Source organism: Xiphias gladius, chromosome 10, assembly GCF_016859285.1.
Source record: "Xiphias gladius isolate SHS-SW01 ecotype Sanya breed wild chromosome 10, ASM1685928v1, whole genome shotgun sequence".
NCBI lineage: Eukaryota > Metazoa > Chordata > Actinopteri > Istiophoriformes > Xiphiidae > Xiphias > Xiphias gladius.
In genome coordinates, this window is record NC_053409.1 from 14,080,412 (window position 1) to 14,106,339 (window position 25,928).

The window sequence follows — 25,928 nt, forward strand, 5'->3', positions numbered from 1 at the left end:
GGCACAAGCCACACACACACACACACACACACACACACACACACACACACACACACACACACACACACACACACACACACACACACACACACACACACACACACACACACGGAAGGAACAGGCACTTACATCTGACAGTCCTGGTCGTCCTCGGCCTGAAAGTGATATGTTCTGTCGTCTAAAACAAAAAAGAAATGATTGACAAAACAGGAGAGAAGAGGGAAGTGGGAAAATGAAAGAGAGGGAGGGCATTAATCGCAGAGCAGTGAAGATGAAGTAAAGGCTATGAGCGATTCCCTCCAGAAGGCACTGAAGTGTCCCACTGACAGGTCAGACTGAGGGCGAACTGCTGAACAGAAAACTGAAAAACTCTTTTAGCTCTTGTTTCCGTTTTCAGATGTGAATCACTTGCTAATAACCGCTGAGAAAGAGAAGTAGTTTTATACCATTTCTTAAATACTTAAAAAAAAAAAAAAGAGTAATTAGCTACATCACCAACCACAAAGGACAAATGCCAGAAATTGTCTGTTGATTGCAAATAAACCATTAAGTGTAATTTTATAATTAGGGAAGGAAAAACCAAGAAATGTTAGGCAACAACAAACTGCTGATATTTTCAATTAATCGTTTAGTACATGACAAGTCAGTTGTGAAAAAAGGTCACAATTTTGCAAAGACTGAAAAATGACAAACTATGGATTATCAAAATGGTTGCAAATTCATGTTCTGTCAGTCCTCAAAGCGATGATTTGACCCATCATTTTAGCTGTCTTTTTGTTTGCCCTTATTTCACTCTCGGACTGAAACTAAATGCTAGATTGAGGTGAGCAGGATTTGCTAATATATGTTCTTTTAAAATGAGGTTATCTCCGGTTTGCTGCTGCTGGCTAAATAGTCAAGCGTTTGAAGTCCAGTCGAGGCCTGCTGCAGCCCAGAAGAATGGAGCTAATTAAAATGAGGCATTTGAGTACAACATCCACAGACGTGGATGAAAAAGAACAAATACTGTCAACAGAGAGTAAAAACAAAAGATAAAGGAGGGGATGAACTTACGTGATATGAGGTCAAAGCTTCTCTTCTCCTCAGGATTGTGTTTCACCTGGCAGGTGAGCAGGTTGAGTTTAGCTGGCGGCCGATTAGCCTGACAGAGAGAAAGGGACGAAGCACAGAGAGGAAGGGAGGGTGGAGAAAAACAACAACATAAATGAGTGAGAGTGTTGTCTTTAACCATATCTGCTGCTGGAGCCAAATGAAACATTTGATAAGCTGCTCTGTGTGAGACGAACTGTGTTGGTGAGAGGAGACAACTGGGCCAGAGTTTAAATCTTTATATGGGAACAAACAGAGTTAAGTGAGATTCAGCTGAGAAGAATGTTAAGTAGTGAGCTCTGCCTGCAATCCCTGCCGCTCGCTGTTAATGAATTCATGGCTAATGGGGGAATCTAAATTGCAGCGAGGAAGCGGGCCTGCGGCCAGGACACTGAAACTAATGCGGGTAAGGTGGCAAAGAGTAAATGAAGCATGTGTTGACGTCTGTTAACAAGTGTGTGCGCCCGAGTGTTTAATCAGAATACCCAGAGAGAGAGAGAGAGCGAGAGAGGAAAAGGTGTTATTGTTTGCTTACTGTGCCGTGTGAGATGGTCAGGTAACCGTTCTTCGCCGTGCACTTTCGCTTCTGCCAAACTTTCCTCAACCTGCAACACCAAGAAGACAGCGATTAGTATGTCACATATGCAGCGGCAAAGTGAACCCTCAATTCATAGAGCAGACACATTTGATGAAATTTTTAAAAATGATCACGTTACAAGTGGGATTCACATGCATCAGTTTTGATACACAGGCTGAGAAGTGTATTAGTATATGGAATAAAAATGCTGCAGCATTGGTTCTGGTTCTGGAGCAGAGTTGATTAGTCGAATAATGATGTATAATAATAAATTAGTTGGTTGACAGAAATTTAATCTGCAACAAATTGGATTATCAATTAATGTTTTCAGTCATTTTTCAAGCAAAAACAACAAAAATGTTCTGGTTCAATCTTCTCCAAAATAAAGTTTTGCTGCTTTTCTCTGATTTCTATAATTGTAAAATGAAAATATTGATTAACCATTTAAGACATTTTCAAGTAAAAATGCCAAAAGTTAAGTTAAGTTAGGTTCCAGCCTCAAAAATTTGAGTATTTGCTGGTTTTCATAGTCAAATATACGAGTAAACTAAATATCTTTGTATAAAATAAGCTACTTTAATATGTCATGTTAGGCTCTGGGAAAATATGATTGGCATTTTTCACAGTTTTGTGACATATACAGATGAAACAACTAATCAATTAATTGAGAAAATAATCAGCAGATTACTCAAAAGTGAAAATAATCCTTATTCGCATACTAATTTGGTTAAGATTTCCCTTTTTGGTATGAAAGAAACTTATCTTAATGTATTCATGATACATTTAAAGCTCGTTACTAAAGAAAAACCGTCTAAACACACACTGTGTACACTGTTTTTTCCACTACAACACTACATCTTATCTTTGTACACTATTTTAAAAACACTCACCCGTCACTCTTCTTGTAGAGGTACCCACTGCGCTCTGTGCCGTGCTCCTTGTTGCCCTGTGGCTGGTGCAAGCTGTAGGTGGTGCTCTGCCGAACCTGTGAATCCTAGGAAAATGTACGCCCACACAAACAAACAAATTGAGAAGACAAATCGGCGCTGCTACACAAATGAAGAAATAACACAAAGAGCATTCGCTGCATGTTGGATTTGCAGATCCACAGTGCAAGCATGTGAGAGCCAAAGAAATCTCTAATTTGGGCTCTGCCTCTAAGTCTCCTACACCTCTGAAAATTTCAAGGTATGAACAACAATAGAAAGATTGCTGCTGTGAGCCTGAATTTTTTTTTTTATGAGGGAGGGGAGAAAATAAGAATAGCTTTAACGCTCCTGAAATAAAGGTCTGCAACAGCAGGTGGCCAAAAGCTGCCATTTGCATTTTAGTCTTGTTAGTCATTCTGAAAGGATTGAAAGACACATCACATTTTGATTATAAGCCTGGATACATTTTCAAGAAATATAACATTAACTAAATTTAATTTAAATGGATTATCTTTTGAATATTCAGGTTTGACTGCAACTTTAACGACAGCTACGTCTAAAAAGCGACCAAACAAAGGTCAGCATTTTGTATGAGTGATGTCATTTCCCGTCTGGAAACACCACGGGAAACAGAGGGGACGACTTTTGAAGGCCAGCTCTGAAAGGGCTTTAATGATTTTATTGGTGTGTTATCAGCAGAAACACACATACGCACACACATACACACACACACACACACACACACACACACACACACACACACACACACACACACACACACACACACACACACACACACACACACACACACCGACACACAGCCAACAGGATAATATTGGAAGAGCAGGACTGTAGCTCCAGCTCCAGCTCAAGCATTTCTCGCTGAAAAGTCGTTTAAGCTCAACAGCACAACTGAGGTTAACCAAAGCACTGAAATATGGCAATGTCATATTTGAGCAAACACATAAATAACCTGCTACTATAAAAGAACAGACAACAAAACACTGATCTAGCACTACAACTGAAATGACACCAACATGAGCACAGGATGCAAACAACCACAGAAAAGTTTTTTTTGTTGTTGTTTCTGTTTTTTTTAAGGAGAAATCCACTTACTCTCCTAGACTTGTTTCACAAAAGATGGAGGCAGCGGAGGAAAAAAAAACAACAAACAAAACAATCTTCAGGTGAGACCAGGAGCTGCTAATGTAGTTTGCAGCGTATTAAACATTTCACTAAACACAGGGCTGGGGTCAGTTAAAAAGCTATTCATTTCATTCAAATGGAAATAGTAATAGCAATGCATGTATTAAACAAACATTAAATACTTCTGCAAAACAAATCGCAATTCTCAGACTTTACAAGAAAGATTAAAGTTGTTATTTTTTTCACAAGAAATTCAGTTAGAAATCAGACCCTTGAAATAGTTGAAATATGGTGTGGATCCCGATCCTGAGTGAGTTCTACATTAGTGTCAACAGTGTGACATTTAAAATGGTGTGTGTGGTTTCGAGTGTGTGCATCCCAGTCAACGTCATCACTGAAAGAAGTTGAAGGTTAATAGTGAGGTTCGGGGTTGTTGACATCATATATAATCTGATTTTAGAGCAGATTTATAGGAATTAAGAAGATTAAATTATGATATTTGACTGGGATGTTCTTTGCTGTTGAAAGGTCATAGAGGACCTCCAGCGCTGTGTGCGTGTGCATACATTTGTGAGTGTGTGTTACCTCTTTCTGCTCCACCTGTAGCGCCGACTTGAGGACATCTCGTAACTGAGTCAGCTGCTTCCTCTCCTCATCCTGCACCTGCTTTATCTATTGTAAAGAAAAGGAAAAAAAAAATCGAGAGGAAGAGCAGGAGAGAAAGAACAGAAAAGGAACATGAGTGAATCAGAGAGGAAAAAGAAAAGTGAGAGTAAAGTAAAGAAAATAGGGCTGCTGGGGTTCTCACTGTGTGAAGATCTGTGGCCAGTTTCTCTATGGAAGGCTTCAGGTTGTCCACAGCTTTCAGACCATCCTGAAAGAAACTGAACAAGAAGCACATCACGTTATACCCAATTTCAGTTTTTAAGGCACTAAAATTTTCAGGTTTATTCTCAGCCAAAGCAGTTAAAATGGGCATAATTGTTTTAGGTCTTACTTGCACTGTGCGTGGAAGTACTTGATGAGATTTTGCAGCAGGTCCACCCCCTTCTTGATTTTGATCTCATTGACTTTGAGAAGGTACTGTGAACATATTGAATACAGATCCAGTCAGACAGGGTCGGGCCAGGTTCAGTCAGAGGAAAAGGCAACTCAGGCTGCATCTTAAACATATACATCCCTTTCAGCTCCTGTGACAACACTTCAGGGTCAATATCCTCATCTCTCAAGTGAAGCTTCATTAAAGTAAAACACAAAAAAAGGCAGGGACAAAACACAAACATAGTAAAACGTAATGTATGAGTAATTTTGAAATATTCAACCTAAGTTTGGATGTTTGCAGGACCTAACGTGTAAAAATGTTTTGGTTTTTTTTTTTTTTTCTAGACCAAACACTACCTGATAGATGCACCATCAACTGTGTGAAGTCATGTTCTCAGAGCAGCATTTTTTTTTTTATTACTTATTCAGTTAAAAAACAAACAATCAAAAAATCAAATTATAAACACTCATTGGTTTAACTAACCTCACACATCTGCAGCTGGAAGAATCTCCTCTCCTTCTCCATCTCTTCAGCGATTTCTGCCCCACTAATTTCCGTCCTGATCATCCCATGCTGCCTGGCGTGCTCCTTCTTCTCCTTCTCTATCTTGGTGCTGGCAGGAAGTGACATCAGAGGATTTAAAGAGCACACCGCACATCCATGACAGCAACGCAAAGACACAAAAAGTGTGGTATTGTGTAAAATCAGCCCTATTGTTGTCTGGCAGATAAAAAGAAGGGTCTCCTTGGGGGAGCTGGCTGTCCGAGGCACCAGTGGTTTCACAGATTAAATGGTCATGGGGAGGAGATGGACAGGTAACAGGGACTGTTGGTTGGTGTAAGAGTAATGACAGTGCGTCTGTCACTTCCCCCCAGTCATTAAAGTGGTAAGGGGTCTGTACACTTTAAAATGAAGAGGTTTGACTGTTCTGCCAAGAGACTTTTGTTTTAGTTCTGTTGTAGGGTGAGGAAACTTTGGCATTTAGCCCATTGGTCTGCTGTGATGAAGACAAGAAACTTCACTTGTTTCCCCATTTACAACACTGACATAACAATGCCTATGTATATCAACAGCAACTCTACCCAGGAATAAAGGTATTACTGGAGAAAGATATGTCATGCAGGTGTCCCAAAACACATCCTCTTTGTTAGGGGAGGCATGGCCCGGGATTAAACACCGAGGCTTTCCCAACCAGATAACAGAACTGAAGAAACCATTCAGATGCACAGTAAACCATTTTTTACCTATTTTATAATCTTGCATTGCCAGATGGTCCATTTAATGAAGTAAACACAGATAATATTTGAAAAGATTACTTGTGTTATTTGAATTTCTTTGATCAGAATAAAGATTTTTTTCTATTACTAGCATAAAGCTTGTTAGAAAAATCAAACACTTGTTATTGCTCACTGATGATGGAGAGACAGTGGGTTTAGTTAAAGGTCAAAGGTCAGGAGTGGGACATAGGAGGGTACGAGCCAATGAATGAGTGACCGGGGATTTTGATTGGTGTAGCATGCTGGGTCTGTTTCTGGTGAAGTCTTTCACATGCTAGATTGCCTGACAGTCAGTACTCAGAGCTGATTTTTCACAAACACCGTGAACTCTGCATACGGCATCTCCCACAGGCAATCGAGAAAACACGCAACACACAGGAGGGGAGGCACTAGTCCATGCAAAAGGGCATTCTTTTTCATATGCTGTTTTTCTGACAGCATATCCCCTGCAAAAAGGATGCGGCAGTTTGTTCTCTCCCGGAGAGACAGTGCCGGTGACTGCTAGCTGTTTGAGAGCTGTTCAGCCTGGTTCATGCGCATGTAGTCAGTCTTCACTCCCTGATGTTCAACTGTGTTATCTACGTGACCTTTAGCTAGGCTCAGTACAGTTTAAGACAAATTCTTTGACTTGAAACATTAAAGAGGAAAGATCAAAGTGGTGTGACTGCATGAGCAAGCTTTTAAAACCTTCTGCTGTAATATAAAATTACCAACTACTCTTAAAGGAATAGTTCAACAGTTTTGGGAAATATGCTTCTTCACTTTCTTGCCAAGAGTTTGATTTCTCCATCGGGTGCCTGGCTACCTCATGGTGAGAACAAAAACTCCAGGAAGTCAATGATCTTGGCCACAAAATAGTCCAGCATATAATCCCCTCGTAAAACCACAATTTTTTGATCTTACCCTTCGGTCTTTGTAAGGAATAAACAAAGGAGAATTACTGTGTCTGTTAGTGAGCTTTAGAGGTGCTGGTAGGTGGTCACCTGGACAGAGCCAGGTTAGCTGTTTTCCCCTTCTTCCAGTCTTTATGCCAAGCTAAGTTAACTGTCTCCTGGCTGACAAATATGAGTAGTATCGATTTTCCTCATCTAACTTTCCGTCAGAAAGTGAATAAGCATATCTCCAAAAACGTCCAATTATTTATTTAACATTTCTTCTCGAATGCCATGTTACTCCCTTTACATTGTGATCATGATGTCACACCACTTAAGGAAAGGATGGAAGGAAGAAGTGAATTCATCTCTGTTCTTCCTGTTTCATAATAAATATATCTAGTGTCCCTCATGCAAAGTAGTCTGTATTTAAAGTTGTATTGTGAACATTCGTTATTATTGTTGTGTAGGCAGTCTGCAAGAAATTAAACAAAATTTGGCACGTTCTCAAAGGTTAATGTTTTGTAGCATTGCTCTGCAAACAAATGCTACCTTTGACTTGAGGTTTGTTTTTTTGTAATTTTTTTTAAATAAATGGTGCCAGCTGCAAATTGAAAACCTTTTGAGTCAAGGTAGGAAAAGACACAGTTCCCTCACTCTTTTTTCTATTCTATAAAAAAAAAAAAAGGAAGGTGGAGTGTTTTTACCAAGGTAGTCGTCTTAGACATGGTTTGAAAACCAGAACACACAGCCTGAAGGACAGCAACACAAAGTTCCGACAGCTTTTAGTTTTGGTCATAAACTTGCATTTAGCCCATGTGAACGTGCCAAATTTGATTTCACTGAGAGGACACTGCTGGCCTTTTTCAGCACATGATTCTTCAGCCCTGACTGCATTACAGCATCATCAGGGCTTCAACTAATAGAGACACATGCTAGCCAGACTGTTTGGCTGCCAGCCAAAGTGACAGTTGTTCGACTAATGATGAGGCTGAGAACCCATTCACTTTCAGTCCTGTCACTTCAGGAAGCGATTCACCAAATAGATACTGGACTTTTGATTTTTCCATATGCATTCTGCATTTAAATTTAGGAAAAATGGCCCGGTTTTAGTCATTAAATTGAACATTAAGCACTCCTTCCTGACTTAACAGCATTCAAAGTGAGATCATCTCCAATCTAGAGACTGAAAACAAAAGTCAAATTCGGGTGTTGGATGCAAACGGCTCGCAAACCAAATTAGGGAAATCCGAAATCAATACCGTCTTAAAACGAACTAGTTTCATCTCCCTCTGTGCCTTTCAAATTAAAACAGACTGTTGTTGTGACAGCAGACGGCAGAAAACTGGACTGTATTGATGGCCTCAGTTAGCCATCAATAGAGTCAAATCATAATAAGTTGGGACAGAGAGGAACAGTCACAGAGCATCCGGCTGAACTCTCAAAGTCAATACAAAGTCTGTACTGTCTGATCAAAATGGTTTGGGGAGAAGATGTATTACCCTTTCAGTAAAGAATGTCCTTTGCAGCTTGTAAAATATATGAAAGTGCTATAAAAAGTCATGTGTTCTTTGCATGCACAATCAAAATGGAGTGTCAGTGTGGAGGTGGCGAGGCGACAGTGAGGGCTGGTTTTTCACATCCTCAGGGATGTGTTGACAGATTATCACAGGGAGATGTTAGAGGGGGAGAGTGGTTAGTCAAGACAAGTCAGACAGAGACATGACACAAACTGTACATTTCAATTTAACAATTTAACAATGCCTCACAGATATGGGTTAGTTTGACAGAATAAGACTAGTTTGAACTCTCTTGACTGCTTGTCTGTTTGAAGTTGAAATTACAACGGATGATGAATGTGACCATGTAATGTGACCACAATTTTAACCAATTAACTAACACCATCAAATGTCTAGTTGTACATTGACATTACTGCTGATCAGATACAGTATGTTTAGTTTCTTACACTTTTGTTTCGTAGTCCTTCCAGGCTTTGTCAAAAGGCTTTTTTATATCCTGTGAAACACAACAAAAAGAAGAAAGTTTAGGTGTAAAAAAAGAGTAAGGAATATAGTGCTGAAGTGATTAGTTAATTAATCTATTACTTTATCAAAAGAAAATTACTCAACGGCAATTTTTGATATGACAGAAAGCTATAGAATAGCTACTTAAAGGATCTTGCGGTAATATTGTTTTGTCAACTACTGTTTGCAAGATCAAGAATGAATTTTCAATTTCAACTTTCAAGACAAAGACAAAAACTGAAATTTGAACATCTACAATTCCATGGCAACTGGGCAAACTCCATCCGCTGAGAAAGACCATGGGATACGATCAAAAGCTCGAGTCAACATTAACACAATCAAATACACCACGTTAAAAGAAAACAGAAAAGCTGTGGTTAAACACTAAACAACGCTGGGTTCAAGAGATCATGTCAAAGTGTGTGTGTTTGCAGGTGTGTGTTCATTCACAATGTGAATCAGTACGATGAATCATCCTCCTCACAGTTGCAGAGAAGCACACAGCTGTCTCAGTAAGGAACCGGGTGAGGTTACGAGGAGGGATTTGTGGGAAAGCAGGAGCATAGTGCGATTGTTTTGGGCATTTGCAACACGATTCCTATGCTCATGCAGACAACAAGCAATGCTAATTTCTCATTGTCATGGATTTGCTTTCAACAGCTCTTTGAGAAAAACGCTTGATTAAACAGCATTCCTAACTGCTGCGGTTCTGATTAAACAGCAATTACGACAAACAAAAGCATACATTACTGGTTGCAGTTAGCCGTGTCACTCCCTAAAAAACCCAATTCAACAACATTAACTGTTGCCTACTACCGGAGCCAGGGTGCCGGAAAAATCTGCTCAACAGCATGCAACAAAAAAAACAAATAAATCAAGAAAATTAGGTTTTGTCTAACCCTACTTAACTACTCCCTTTGTAATTAAATCCCAAAAACCACAGTGAGCGCCTGCTGAAACATGGCAGTGAAATGAGATCACTGTACATTTCTGTCCAATAAATGTGAAAAGCACACATATTTCTGTTCAGCTGGATAGGCAGCGTATGTCTGTATTGCCATTGTTAGAGCTGCAGAGAAGACTGTGATTCGGCTGTTGACCTCCACTTCAAGAGGAGTGGCTGCCTCAACCTGTCAACCTACAGGATCACAGCCTGGTTTCACTGGGCCTAGTCAAGAAGCACTCAGCCATTCACTAAAGCAGTTCAGGGGCAGAAACCAGCAGAGGAAAGAGCATAAAAGACCAGAAAAATACAAAAAAAAAAAGAAGAAAAAAAGCTGAAAACCTGTGAAGAAAAAAGCCAAAGCAAAGGAGGAAGCTGCTGAAAGAATGAACTGCAGGTCAAAAGAGAGCAAGAGAGAAGAGAGAGGGTGAACGGAAGGAAATGTCAGAGCCAGAGAGAGCAGAAAAATCGTAACAATGGCTAAAAATACCAGACAGAGACATCACTGGGCAGGGACGGGCAGCGCATAATAGGCCAAAGCACGGGGCAAAACACTCCCAGAGCAAGAAGAGAGCTCTTAGCGCCCTGTCTGGCTGAATCTAAAGGATGGAGGAGGAATGTCATGTCCCTGACAATGGCCTCCATTCGCAAACTTTTCACCTCCTACTAACTACTACCACACATTCCTCACACCTTTTCCCACTGCTCTACTAAATGTGCAACCTGGAAAAAGTTTACTTCGGATTACAAGTACTCCAGGGGTATCTAATCATACAGATACAATTTGCATTTTTTTTGCCAAGGTCAAATCAGGGACCTGCTCTTATCTAAGATCTCAAACAGCGAGCATGCGTGAGTGGTTTTGGGAGTTCACAACCCACTGAACCACAATGAGTCAGGACACAGCTGAACTCACGTTGCTCAGTCCAAAGGCATTAGAGCACAGCGCCCCCATCCTCACACTCCTTACTTACACAAACAAAGTAGATTCTACGGCAACTATCCAGACACTGTGACTGAATAGTGATAAGCTGATATGACTCACAGCGGGTTAGAAAAACAGACTGGTCAATAAGCAGAGGATGAGAGGGTACGCTGCAGGCATGACATCATGCTGGCGTCCACTCTGAAAGTCCACTGTTAGCAGAACGGTCTCGTGGACTCAGCACTTTCCATTTTCCACTGACTGCCAGTGTGTGTGAGTGTGTTTATCTTCAGTAATAATACTTCGGGGTCTTCCAGGGACCCCACCCCAGCCATTTTTTGCTAGCACTGCAGTGACTGAGCTGTATTCCTGAACAAAGACAATTTCAGTTAAGTGTTTCTGTCAAACAAAGGTAATTTAGAGTCATTTCCCCAAACGCTTTACCTGCTTTCAGGAGTCCTTCACTTCATCAACACCACAGTAAGTATGGCAATTAAAAGGTGAGAACTGATGGCAACCTTAAAATGACACGGTCATTTTCTTTTTACACATGAAATCCCAATCACGCTTTGTGGTGAGATGGCCATAGAGGTAGATGAGGTGGAAAATGGTGGGTTTTTAGCTGAGTAACAGTGCTGACAGGTTGTTAGGTAGTAGCCCTCTAATCACAGAGCCATTAGTGGCTGCCTCCCTCGGGGTTAGCTCATCGCACTCATTGCCAAAGACAGCACTGGCAGAATAGCCACCAGATTGCACTTTTTGTTCCACATTAAATGAAAATTAGGAACAAAATATTTAGGAATATGTCATAAATACTTCCTCAATTAGATATTCCTATTCCCCTGGCTGTTTTTCACATCCCTGAAAGTATTTAGCTGTAACTTGCCCACTGTATGCTCAGTATCCCTGCTACAGCCTTCTATGGAGAGAAACCTGGAATTTTCTTTTACAGCCTCTGATCCACAATTTCAGGTGTTTACGTGCTGGAGGAAAACTGGGACAACCAGCTTTTCAGCACATTCATGTGGAATTTCAAAGCGGGAAAGGCGGGTTTTTTTTCCAAAACATACAATAGCTCATCATCCTTTGATCAGACAATATCTAATCAAGTATTTTTAAATGGAATAATGCGGTGTCATGTGGCAACTTTAAATTCGCTGACTGTACTGTTTTTATCCCGTCTTGCATGGAGAGGCTGTGCCCTGTTCTGACTTGTATGAATACAAAAGGACAATGTTTTTATACATTTCAGACATCCATATTTACAGGAATCTTTTCAAAAGCAAATGTTATTAGCTTAATGAATCTTACAGTTGTTCAAATTGGGTGGTGGATTGGAAAAAGTATCTTTGAACACCATAAATTACTCACAAATCATCACACGCATTTATTGCACTTATTATTATTTGTGCGTTTGTCACCAGTACTGAGACTAATTTCTCTCCATAGACTTCTTTGATCTCCATAGAACTTCTTTGATATCTCTCTTATTCTTTTATGACATCCATATTAAACCATTACTTCATCATAGTCTCCTTCCTCCTCTCCCTGCAGTCTAAACAGTCTGTCATGCAGGTCTGGACATCTTCCTGCTTCCCCCTCTCTTAACAGGTAATTCCCCTGAGAGAGGACAGGAGTGAAGGAGCAGGATAATGACAGAGGGGGAGGAAGATGAAGAAGGGCGAGGGAGGGACGAGGGAAAGGCCTTAGGCTGCGGAGGTGAGCAACAGGTTGGGAGGGAGGTTGTAGCTGCTAACTAAAACAAGAAATAATCCATCACTTCATTTCTGGATGACTCATTCTCTACTTTCGTTGTTACCTTACTTTTCCTGACTCTGAGAGCCTAATTTGTGAGGTTTACTGACATTACAATAGTGGTGACATTTAAGAGTGGGCAAATGTGTGTGTGCCCTGAGGTATAAAATAACCAGCAGCTCATTAGTCCCGTGTCATTTGGGGTAATGAGAATCATCCGAGGGCTAACGAGGAATAAGTTGGGTAAGTATTAAAGATGTGACTGGTTGCCAAAGTCGGACTGCAGAGGGAGGGAGTGGATGATGGGTACAAAGCGAGGCAGACAGGGGAAAGGAAAGTGGGTGAGAGATAGTAGTGGAGTCAAGATAATGACAAGAAGATAAAGAAAAGGAAATCATGGCAGAGAAAAGTTGACAGAGGCTGAAAAGGAAACGTTGCACTTGAGAGACGAACCAAAGAGCAGCAGAAGAGAAAGGACAAAAGAGGACAAACAGTTCAGAGGTCAAGAGACAGCCAAGTGGCCAGGGGTCATGGGGACAACTGGCGTTTCTATGGCAACCAACCTCATTAGAGAGCCGTCTTAATCGCATCATGCCTCTGTGAAAACCGCAGCCAATCATGTGCTGCGAGAGTGAAAGGTCACAGACCGCCACAGACAGTAACGTGTCCTGATCGTATTAGAGAGCTGGAGAGGCTGTTGACGAGTGTCTGCCTGGGTTTAGTCCAGTTGGTCGACACACATGACCGACTGGCTGACTAACTAATGTGTTGCATCAGTATATACAGTAGGTCTATGGCTCGGACCTCAGTAATTTCTTATACCGCCCAAAATGTGTCCTCAGCACTGATAATCAATAAGAATCAAGTTCCTATAGTTGGCATCGAACATCTGGTCAAATTATCTTGTTTCCTTAGTCAGATCAGATCAAATTTAGCCAATTTAGCCAGACTGTTTTACTAGGCTTTAAGATCCTGTATGCCTGTTTGTGTTTAGACAACATTAAATATTAGAGACTTTAGTGTCCTTTGTTAAAATAAGAGATGTTTTTAGAAAAATATGTTTATATTTGTCAAAGTAAGTTGAAATTTTGGTTTTGAATCAGTACCAAAACTCTGTATTGTGTCAGCACTAGTATCAGATTACGTCAATCAATGTCCTGATTTTGAATATAGGTCAAAGAAATACAACATGTTCTTGGGAACTACCCTGTTTTTCAACTTCAAATAATCATTTTTTTTAACTCTCGTTTTTTTTTAAGTTTACCTCTGGGCTCAAAAAGTTGTACTTTTTGTAATTGTTCAACCTGACGCTCCTTGAAAAAAATACAGTATGTTATGCTGAGTGATTAAGCGCCCACGCTAACACTTTCTAATACATTCCTCTGACCGATCGCAGGTTCTGTGCTAACCCTTTAGCGTACATCAAGTTGAGCGATTGTCGACTTCATGGTAAAACTTAAGGAAACATCACGTTGAGCGATGATAACCTCCAATCTGACAACAAGCATAATTTTCAACATGCTGAGTAATTGCAAGGATCATACTAATACTCAAACCCTCACTGGTCAGTGACAGTTCAACTTTGAGGTTTTATTACTACTCAACGCAGCTTTCAATTCTTATGGAAACGGGGGAAAGTGGCCTCAGGTAGATCATAGCAGCTTGTTATTGACCTCGTAAGGAAGACCACAGTGCTTCAAGGATGGCAATGATTGTCAGGCAGTTGCTTCTAACCACTCTCTTAACCATGCAGCATGACATCTAGGTACTGCTGGTTTCCTAGTAAAGGTTAAACACAGCCTAGAAAAACATGGTTCGATTGATATTTACATTTGTTTGGGACTATGCTTAACCTCTGCCAGGAAAAACAGCCTATAATGTCAATCTACTGGTTTATTTTGTGTAAATTTTTTACTTGCCTCACAAAGTAAGAGGTTATAGATGAATTATCAGAAAAGGGCTGATAATTATTTCAAATTACTTGCCAGTTACGTATTTTCATTTCTCACTTTCGAGATAACTCGTCTCCTACTGCATGTAACATAGTGTGATATATTAGTAGAAAACTGGAATAAATGATTTCCTAGTGACATGTGGATGATTCAGTGCTTGCATCAGCTAAATAAACATATGGTCCACTCTCTCTCTTGCTGTATTTCTTTAAGGCCACTGATGGCTCAGCACAAGGCTGGACTCTATTCATGCATTCTTAAAACACTTCCTGTCCAGTTGCAGAGTAACACAAGACCATGCTGTTTTGTTTTCTTACCCCTTTGACTCCCTTCAGGTCTCCTTTCAGCAGGCTGTCCAGAGGAAAGGTGATGATGTTGTTCATGTTTTGGAACTGGAGAAAAAGTGAAGAGAGAGATAGATAAGAGTTGAAAGATGGCACGAGGATGTAAACCTGCAGGAGACTGAAAGTCCGGGGCAACGTCGCTGAGATGTAATCATTTCACTGTTTTGTGTGTGTGTGTGTGTGTGTGTGTGTGTGTGTGTGTGTGTGTGTGTGTGTGTGTGTGTGTGTGTGTGAGAGAGAGAGAGCGAGAGAGAGTCTTCTGCTCTTTTATCTACAGTAAATGATGATGATACGAGGCTGAATGAAATAAATGAGGTACAAATAATGAAATGACGTCAGGAAATACCCATCACTAAAGCAATGGGGGATAATGAGTTTCTTATACTTTGCTAAGTCTCTCTTGTACTTTAAATGTTTGCACCCTCAGCACTTTGCAAAACCTTTTAATCACTGAGAAATTTAATTTTCATATCATTAAGGACAAAAATATAAAACGATCTATTATGAGACAAGCAAGTTCCCTTTGCAAGTTACTCTTGAGACCTGCCTCTGTGTGTAAAGCCGCAAATGTTAAAGCTTTGCTTAAGTTTTGAGAGATTACATCTTCACATCCAGGTCAGGCGGCAGCTCGTATTTCTTTAATATTAGGTGTTGAGATAACACTAATACAAAGGCTCAGAGTGAGTTGATACAGTGTCCATGGGGAATAACAGACCTCACATGACGGTGCCAAATTTTTCTAGTAACGCTTTGGCCTCGATGCAAAACCTGGCTTTAAACGAGCGGGATCAGGCTGAGTTAGATCCAGCAGATATTCGCTGTGCGACTCTTTGGCCGTTTCAATGGAAAACTAGAGCTACCCCCTGAGGGCTTTAAGTTCCAGCTGGGCTCGGTACATCTCAGTGTGCATGTAAGAGAACACACACAGTGACTCAATGGAATTGAGACTGTCAGGGACGAGATGGAAATCTTTGTCCCAGAAGATTTTACTTCTCCCAACTCCATCCACTCTTCTGACACACACACACACACACACACACACACACACACACACACACACACACACACACACACACACACACACACACACACACACACACACACACACACACACACACACACACACACACACACACACGTAAATACAGCGTAGACTCACCAAGTTTTTGAAAAGCGCAGTGAGTTCCTTGGTAAAGACAGAGAACTTGAGGAAGGCTGACCCCAGATCAGGATCATCTCTGTACACGCAGTTTTCTCCGAACTTCTCCAGGGCCTGAGTGTACTGCTCCTCATTCTCCACGTGGGCTGGAAAACACAAGACACGCGCGCACACACACACACACACACACACACACACACACACACACACACACAAACACAGGTCAGCTTTGAAAGATAGCAAATGGGAATCAAACCAGGGTCTCTGATTCTGTGATCATTACAAGTCAAGAATTGATCATTGTGTATTAATAATAAATGGTAGCCTCAAGTGAACAAAGATGCACTTTTCCGGCTGATCAATCCATCCATTATAGTTCAGGGTTTTCCCCGGGAAACTAGGTAGTGGAGGTGGTAAGCACTGTCCACAGCTGATTGGACTGTTTCTCTACTTTCCCTAATTGTTAAAACTCAGAGGATTTTCCTTTTTTTTGATGTGATCATCAGTCCATCCCCTGCTGAGCTGAGTCGTGACAATAGCAGCTAACGTACCTCAAGCCTCTAGTATCAAGCAGAGATGAGGAGCAGGCTACAGAGGTCCTTCCAAAGCCACAGAAGGCTTATACAACTTTTAAAAGAATAACAGAATATAGGTAAAGGAATATTTTGATCATTTTAATAATAACTGTACTGAGAGAGATCATAACAAAACCCACAGGGAGGCAGAGAGAAATGAAAGGCGGCAAGAGAAAAGGAGAGACAGCAAAGGAAACATTAAGTGAAAGATGAACAGGAATAAAAAGAGAAAAATACACTGAGTTGGCCCCTAAACTAAACATACCCCCATTCTGGCCACCAGCTGGGGGGAAATCTATAAATTAACCATGACCAAAGTCTCCCAGCGTGTCTAAAGTCGGCCTAATCTACCACGAGGTTAGGCCTAGATGATTCCACTTAATACACTTCACGCCAGACTAGGCAGCTGATAACAGCTAAAGCCATTGGGACAGTGGTGGAGCGAGGGATGGAGCACAGGGGACTGTTGCTATGACGACACTCACCGAGAGACATGACAGCAACAGAGGGGGAATTTGTCGAATGGTATGGGGCATGAGGGAGGGACCAAAACAAGGAAAAGAGAGGAGGGATGTTTAAAAATGTGAGGGTGTACACTCAAAGACACCTGCTGCCACATCATGAGTCAGCCCTTTTATTTGCCACACACACACACACACACACACACACACACACACACACACACACACACACACACACACACACACACACACACACACACACACACACACACACACAGATTGATAAAAAGCAGCCAGACGCTGGTTCACAGATGTGGCAGGTTTATAAATGAAGCTGGATAAGCTCATGTCTCAGCCACAGAGATATCCATCATGTTATTAAAAGGGGAAAGCTGAAAGCCTCTGAGTCACTACCTGCAGACCTGATCACATCAGACAAATCTAATTTAAGCTTTGAAATATCAACTGATGCAATGGGTGAGCCGGAGGATAAGGCTCCTTTGAAACTTGGTGCACAAGAGGCAAAATGAGAGGGTTGAACAGCTTCTGGTATTAAGCACCTAAGATATTTTTTTTTTTGTTTCTCACCACAACTGGACAAAAGAGAAGTATATGACTTCTTTTAAACCCAAGGCCTTGTTGATAAATTGATTAATGCTTTAGTAAATTCTATTCAAAACACATAAACAAGGCAAAACCTTGGGCAACATTGGGCAACAGAGAAAAAGCACCAAACTATCACATTTGAGAAGCTTGAGGCAGCAAATACTTTAAAATTTTCTTTGATAAATTATTGAGTTACTAAAATTCAAAAATACATTTAAAAAAAATTAAGACAAACACAAAACACACCCCGTCCTCATTATGTACAACATTAAAAACAGAGTTGAAACAATGAGTATATAAATAATTTAATTCAAGCTTCTGAAACGTCAATTAAATCTCCTTTGAATCTTCTTTTCTCGCTCTTCTTAACTGGGGGACTGGAAAAATATGGCGGGCATATTTCACTACTTTCTGGCATTTCACTGACCCAACAATTACCCAATTAATATGGAAAAATAATCAAATAGTCCCTAGATGCAACTCTATTCAAACTGTTTCTGGTTCAAAGCAGCGAGATGCATCATAAGAGACATAATAAGCTTCAATCATCGTCATGTGTCAGACAGCGACCTGCACCACACACCCGCAGTCTACTGTTTACACATCAGCTCCAGCTGTTTGGTTGTGGTTCTGCCAGGCTCAGAGCCAACAGGGCGGTGGCCTGCTGTTGTTTTTGAAGTGGCACATGAGAGCTCTGAGCTCTGCTATTCAGCACTGACAAACAGAACAACCCCCCCCCCCCGGGCTGCTTACTGAGCACATGCGTATTTGTCGTAACATGACCTGAACACATCACACATGCAGCCTACAGTACAGATCAGCTTTGAAGCTCAAAGGGCTGCATGACACGCCAAGCCGGTTTGTAAGTAACGTGGCAGGGAAAGGAACCAAAAGTGAGACACAAGGACAGCGGGCGTCTTTTCTATAGTTTACACTTTAAACAAAGCCTGCAGACGTTGCCTAAATGTTTCCAATATATACATTAAGCTGATGTTCAGGAACTTTCTTAAAGAAACATGGGCTTTGCATGGTTCAAAACCTTTTCAATGCCACATGCCTTTTATTAACACTGAACGTCCTCTGTGGTATCATTTTGATTCTGAAGTGACCACTGAAACACCTTTTTAGCTTGTGACCCCTTAAAGCAAAGCAATTTCCACTTACGAGCCCTTGTCACAAGTACAATACAAAAAAAAGCTAAGATTAGAGGAAAGTCTTACAAATAAGCATAACTCTGTGTAGCAAAAATGTGTTGTAATTGTTTTCCTCCCTCAGTTAATCATCTCATGACCCCTAAAAAACTATATTTAGGCACCTGTAACATAATACTCATTTTACAAATGGTACATGTGCTGTCAGTGTTTTGATTTGGTTTATTTTCTCAGTGTGCTTTGCCTCAAAGAAAATAACAAGAGTTTCATTAGAATCTGAGAGCTTTCCAAGTATTTGGTGCTTAAATAAAAGTGCAACACTGTAGACATCCAGCCATCATAAGCAGATATCAGCTCACAACAGAGAAAAATCAAGCAATTATTACACTGAGGTATGAAAGGCAGATAAACTGACCACAAAAACCACAAAATAACCATGTACCTTCAAAAGAAACTGAGATGATTAAAGAAAGACTATCAGACCTACTGCATATAAGCATAAAGTGTGCAGTATTATTATGTGAGATAAATATACAGGCACGTTGGCTGTTTTCATTTAGATCCTGGCAATTTTTAAATCAAAATTAAAGCTGTTAACACTTCTCAATTAACTTACATCTATTCCTTAATTTCTTACTTCAGGTATTAAAAACAACAATTTTGACAGGCTATATATATTTTTCCTTTCCTCCCTAAAACTGTAGCATGTTTCAGACCCTTTGAACCAAGTGTCTCTAAATGCACCATCATCTGCAATTATCTGTTATAACGACTTGGGGCTACAATTGCTTACTTCAGTTCATATTGTAGATAGGCTTTTTCCACATCTATAAATAGCAAAATACAATGCAAATTAAGCTTCATAAGCAGTGGCATTTATCTGCGTTTGCGACAGTGAGAGAGAGAAAGAGAAAAGGATTCCTGTTGCCCGACCTGCGGAATCGATGACCTTGTGTTTACTGGAGGACAGAGGCATAACGCTGTTGAACACACACACACAAACACACACTTTTACAACCAACACAAATGGCCTGCTAATATCCAGTTGTGAACAACATTCTTTACTGTATCTTCTCTCTCAAACACACACACAAGTAAAAAAACCAAAAAAAAAACCCTAACACACGGCTCCATCAGGCCTGGTCGTCCTCAGATCAATTCCATGTGTCTCTTTGGACTCTATGAAAACAACACTGGACTCTATGTCCAGTGTAAAATATGTCCACTGGCACACAGAGAAGGGCGTGTTTGCCAAGAGTTACATTAGATGAGAAGACTGATACCAATGCCATATCCTTAAATATGGAGCGGAAGCCAGTTATCTTACATTAGCATAAAGATTAGAAAGAGGGGAAAACAGCCAGTATGGCTCTTTCCAAAGCTTAAAAATACATCTACAAGCACCGCTAAAGCTCAGTCACTGCTCCGGCCAAGAAACAGACCGGCACACAACCCCCAACTTTTTGCCTTTACACTTTTTATACACATTAAAGCAAATAGTTATAACATGTTAATTGGAAAGGTTTAGAGATGTTGGTTGGCAGATTTTTTTTGTACCTTGAGCCTGAATTGCTGTGTCCCCCTGTTTCAGGTGTTTATGCTAAGCTACGCTAATTGTGTCTGGGCGGTAGCTTCATATGTACCACAGAGGCATGAGTGATATCAGTCTTCTCTCTGACTCTCTGAAAGTGAGCAAATAAGCATGTTTTCCAAAATGTCAAACATTCCTTTAAATTTCTAACTTGTATGAATAGAAGCAGCGGTGTCTTTCATTACACTTTCTTTCTTCTTCCTCCTTTATTTCATTGTCTCCTCAGGTTTTTTTTCCTCAGACATCCATCCAGTTTAATTACATTAGCGCTTGCGGGACTCTCATTATCATGGTTACCTGGCAGCCAAGAGAGAAACGTTTGCGTGTGTATGTGTGTGTGCAGCAGCGACCCGGGGGACATGGCCAGTCCAGACGCCATCGCATTCAGTGTTTTCCTGAAGCAATATGGGCTGAGTGCTCTATTATTCCGCAACTCCATCCAGCTATCCTGCCCATCCGGAGGTGCATTAGCTGAACATGGCGTTCACTCGTCCATCTCGAGTTGTTATCTGTTGAGCGGCTTTGGCAGACCCTTTCCTCGCAGCTCTGCCCGATCAGCTCCTTCAGGAGGTTTGAGATGCTGCTGCTGGTTTATTCATCAAAACCCACTAGCTGAAAGCCTGACAGGTCCCTGCAGCAACACAGGGCTCTCTTACTGGTCTGTAAGCTTTCCCTGTATCTCCCTTTCTTCCCTCTTTCTCTCTCACTTCCCCATCTTTCTCTTCCTCTGTGGTACAGCCATAGACTGTATATAAAGAAGTACAAGCTTGAACTGCTTGCTCAGCCTCTCGGGTTCTCCCTAACATGGTAAACTTGTTTATTTTTCCTCACCATTATAACCAAGCCTCAACATCTCCCTTCACCCTTTCTATCCTCTCCTCCTAATCTTCCTCCTCATCATTACGTTTCCTAGTGTCATAGCCGAAATATCCTTGCAGGGTTTGGAGCATGACAGTCAGTGACACCAGGAGTGTATTGAGTCAGCGTTGAAGCTCCCTGTTGTTTGCCTCATTATTCAGGCTTTATCCCAGAATCACTCTCTCTATTTCTCTAAACATACAGTAGATACTGTAGCACAGCTGCTTCCATGCGTGTCAGCATCTACAGTTAGAGCATGTTGTTATTTACTTTTTTTGCAGTCCAATTTAGCTGTATTTAGATTTTTTGATTACTGCTTTTGTTGTGTTGAATTTGTTTGTAATTATGCTCCTCAGAGTATTTAATCTTACCTGCATGTATTAACTATTTTCCAGATCTGGGGAAAATGTCATTGATTACATTCTTTCTTTAGGAGTATTTACGCCCATACAAAAGTGTTTAGTGCTGATTTAATCACATAGCAGTGTATATATTGGAGTTCATATTTGCTTAAAGAATCATAACAGTGTGTTTGCAAGATTTAGCTCTTTAACTACAAATAATGGACAGTACCCTTTTTTTTTTTTACAAAACAATTTTCAAATGCAATATATACATTTTATATGTTGTTTAACTGCTGATTGATTTGAAAATGCTAAACTGCATTCACTTGTGATGATAATCTCACATTCACCCAAGTAGCAACACACTACATAATGGTTTACACAACTCAAGCTACTTTAAAGAGTGTCATTGATATTCTAATCATACAGAGATGAACGGGAACCAGAGTATGTCTGAAATGACTGGAAAAATAGCTACATCATTCGATTTTTTTTGTTTTTAAACCACTTTGGGGGTAGCTTCTGGAGGTGTTATGGTAAACATGTAAGCAAGCAGGTGCCTATTTCTACATTTCGCAAACCTGTTTCAGGTTACCTGACAAATCTAAGTCCAATATACACTCCCCCTGTAGCCCTGTTCTGGTCTCCACCACCTCCTGAGGGAAATATCTGGCTCTTTAGCTGCCAAATGCTCCAATATAGTTGCAAACTTTGTCCGTGTACCATTTGGTGCTGCACAGGTAGCACACAATGCTGAAAACAGCTGCCTGCTGCAGCCAAAAACAACTCTGTGAGAGCACTGAGAGTGAAATAACAGTAACGTTGAGGGACATAAAACCAAAACAATATGCTTAAAGACGCTGAAACGCTTTGTAGGGCTGAGGAGAATTGAATAGTCAGGTAATAATTCTCTGTGGGTTCGTCAGTAAGAGCCACCCCTATCACATTACACATAGTTATTTGATCAATAATTAACATAAAAACATTCATTAACTTTAATTTAACTACACAGTATTTGTAGTAAATGGGGTAAAAACAGCAGACTCTATTCTATATTTATAACATATACCATCATCATTACTTTTTCCATTCAAGGACAAGTTTCTGTCTCTTGCTCTGGAGATACAAGGTCACAGCTGAAGGCTTCACGGAGTCATCTAGTTTGTATACAAAACAGATCACAGACTGGAAAGCTTTTCCATAATAACTGTTAATAACTAAAGGTGACCTAGGTTAAAGCGAGTTTGTCTTGGTAGACTTGTAAATAACAGCATTCCAAGTGGCATTTCCACAGACCAAACAGTGTTTATATTGTCAACACTGACAGAAATCTGGACAAGCTTCAAGCTTCAAGGCAAAAACGTTGTTTTTTTTCTTCCTCCTAGTTTTTCCTACAGCAGATGATCTTATTCATAATGAAAACAAATTTCAGCTTGCTGAAACATCCCCTTATTCTCAAACATGTGTAACCTGCTGCACTAAGCACACAGATTCACATGACAGCAATTTATCAACAATGGGGTCTTTCATTTTGGCAGCTGAACAACGTGAGAAAACAGAACAGGTTAATCTTTAACATGTACACCTGCATATAAAGAATATCAGACTATTGTGTCCTGGCAGTCTGGCCACAAAGAGGCACTATGTACAGCATGTGTATAAATGCATGTTTAACAGTGAGGAGAAGTGAGAACATGAGGTAGTATCCATGCCTCAGAGCCCACACACAACAACACACAACCCCCCCAGCTGTTCCTCTGGGAGTTTGGATCAGACAGCTGTCCCTCTGTTCTGAACAGAGCTCACACTGTTCTGAAAAAGACATGCTCAGCACATTGTTGGGAGGTCTCTCTCTCTCTCTCTCTCTCTCTCTTTCCCTTTCTCTCTCTCTCAGCGGGGTTCTGTCAGACAGGCCAAACAAAAGACACTTGGAAACACCCAACACTGGCACAGCCAGCCACAATGAGCATGGTAATAACACACACAGGGCGGCAAAAAACTAACCTCCCTACCCCTGTCTCAAAGCAAGTGGAATAAAGCATTAGGGATGCAATTAATAATGATTTTCAATTTCAATTTATTGTGCATTAATTGGGGATTAAACTACTAATCCTGTGTAAAAAATGTAAAGAGAATAAAACACAAAGATTCAGCAGAGTTACCACAGCTCAAAGGGATGTCTTGAAATGGCTTGCCTAGTTGTCCAGCAGCCACAAAACCCCAGATTCTTCAATTTTTAATATAGAAGAGAGAAATACATTATTGAAATAATTGATATAAGATATGTAATAATTGAGTAACTGGCTGATCATTTAAACGCCAAATGGACTAGCTGTTTGTCATAAAATTGAGCTTGAAAACATCTTCAAAGGTTTCCGACTAAAGCGAGAATGTTACGATAAGGAAATGAAAATCCTGACGGGACAGACAGGAGAACTCACCCAGACCAGACGTGTAGATGGCTTTCACAGACTTTTTCATCTTGTACAGAACACTGCGGTCCACATCCAGAGCCTGGACAGACAAGAAGAGGGAGACAGTGAGATGAAGAGGTGGATAAAAGAGGAAATCATTCCAGTACCAGTCTGTCAAATTACTGTTGGCATATTGTAGATATATCTTAATGTTAGTAATGAATTTAGAAGTGTAGGACTGCTGCCTGCACAGCTCAGGGTAAAAGAATAGAAGCTGCATCATGATGTACAATATAATCAGTGGCCATGCTCCTGAATACTTGTGGTCACAGACAGTGATGGTCCATATTCATCATGGCTATAACACCAGGGCAAGTGTGTTTTCATGGTATGTGCCTCAAGTAGATAATGCAGCCAGAAGTTAATTGTTTTATACTGTCATTGTACTGTGGAACAGCCTCCCATTAAATATCAAGTTAACAAAAATAAAAAGCCTTTGGAGAAAGGCGACATGTTATCAATGAAACTATATTTGTATTGTCAATATACCTTATAAACAAGGTGTACAACAGGAGTGCACAAAGCACCTGACAATATCATGCATTCTGATACAACAGCCTGCAGTTTCTCATGGTGTCTTTGTAAACTGTCCATACCCTGTCAGCGAAACATAATATTTGAGGTTTGTGTTGTTTCTGAATTAAATTATATTGTTTGGTGCTCCTGTTATTTTGTCCACACCCTGAATACGTGCCTGCATGTGGAGAGTACAGTTTGTGTGCGTTTCTCTATGCGATCTCCCCTCTGACTGCAAGTAATGCATTATTCAAGACAAAGCTAAGAATAGACCAGAGCTCCCTCGTCAGTTACTGTGTTAGTGCTTTGTGTGTGCACAGACACACACGTGTGTGTGTTTATCAGTATAATAGATTGTAGGACAAGAGCAGTGAGATTCTGAGGTCCCTTACATGAAGGACAATTTTCCTGAGTTGTATATACACTTGCAAACGCACACACAAACCTATGAATAGCATTACACACACACTCTTGCATTCGTCTCAGACTCACACAGTAACCAGAACAAACACTGAAAGTCCAGCGCAGACAATGCACCACTGTATCAGTGATGAGTGAAGGAGTCTCTTGGGATGAGGGGGATTTTGGGAAATAAGTTTTTAGGGACTTTATTAAGTAAGTCTAGCCAATCGGGCCAAAGTTGGCTCAACTTTTCCCTGCGTCGCTCCTAATCTGACTGACATATATCAGATCCCCTTGACCCTCTGAAAACAAAAAACACACAATGGCTCCCATTCAGCTGCAATATACACACCAATACTGTACACACACACACACACACACACACAAACACAAACACACACAAACACACACGCGCACACATACTCTGTCTCTCTAACTCTGTCTGTCTCTCTCCAACAGCACTAGATGTGATGACAAAATTTACAAAATCCATAAATCGGTGCTGTATTAATATCCAAGCTATGAGCGGTTTTGCTTCTGCAAAAATGGAAGAACCACTCACGGTCGTATTTCACAGACATTCAAACACACACACACACACACACACACACACACACACACACACACACACACACACACACACACACACACACACACACACACACACACACACACACACACACACGAAACGAGAGAGAGAACACAGAAGTGACTTTGAAGGGAAAATGACAGATGAATTAAGTGTTACTGGTAGAGGGAGAGGCAGAATAAAAAAAGAACACAGAGCTCAGAGGGAAAACAAGAACAATCACAATGTGCTCTTTCACTCTTCTATCAGTGGTGGTTCATAGAGGCCACCTACGAATTGTAAAGGAGGGACCCAGTCAGCCTGTTGGGGCATACAGTTACATTGACT

The 25,928-nt window shown here is 40.7% G+C and overlaps 1 protein-coding gene across 2 annotated transcripts in view; it reads right to left on the reverse strand.

The window, feature by feature from the left end:
* The window catches only part of asap2a (ArfGAP with SH3 domain, ankyrin repeat and PH domain 2a), a 59,411-nt gene that overhangs the window by 14,850 nt on the left and 18,633 nt on the right, over nt 1-25,928 (reverse strand). For both annotated transcript variants that reach the window (XM_040137037.1, XM_040137036.1), the window contains exons 2-13: nt 24,062-24,134; nt 16,035-16,180; nt 14,849-14,923; nt 8,899-8,948; nt 5,267-5,396; nt 4,739-4,824; nt 4,550-4,625; nt 4,327-4,413; nt 2,557-2,660; nt 1,625-1,694; nt 1,054-1,141; nt 130-178 (exon numbers count right to left, since the gene is read on the reverse strand). In XM_040137037.1, coding sequence (XP_039992971.1) covers nt 130-178; nt 1,054-1,141; nt 1,625-1,694; nt 2,557-2,660; nt 4,327-4,413; nt 4,550-4,625; nt 4,739-4,824; nt 5,267-5,396; nt 8,899-8,948; nt 14,849-14,923; nt 16,035-16,180; nt 24,062-24,134 — 1,034 coding nt within the window. The remainder of the gene's footprint in view (nt 1-129; nt 179-1,053; nt 1,142-1,624; nt 1,695-2,556; nt 2,661-4,326; nt 4,414-4,549; nt 4,626-4,738; nt 4,825-5,266; nt 5,397-8,898; nt 8,949-14,848; nt 14,924-16,034; nt 16,181-24,061; nt 24,135-25,928) is intronic.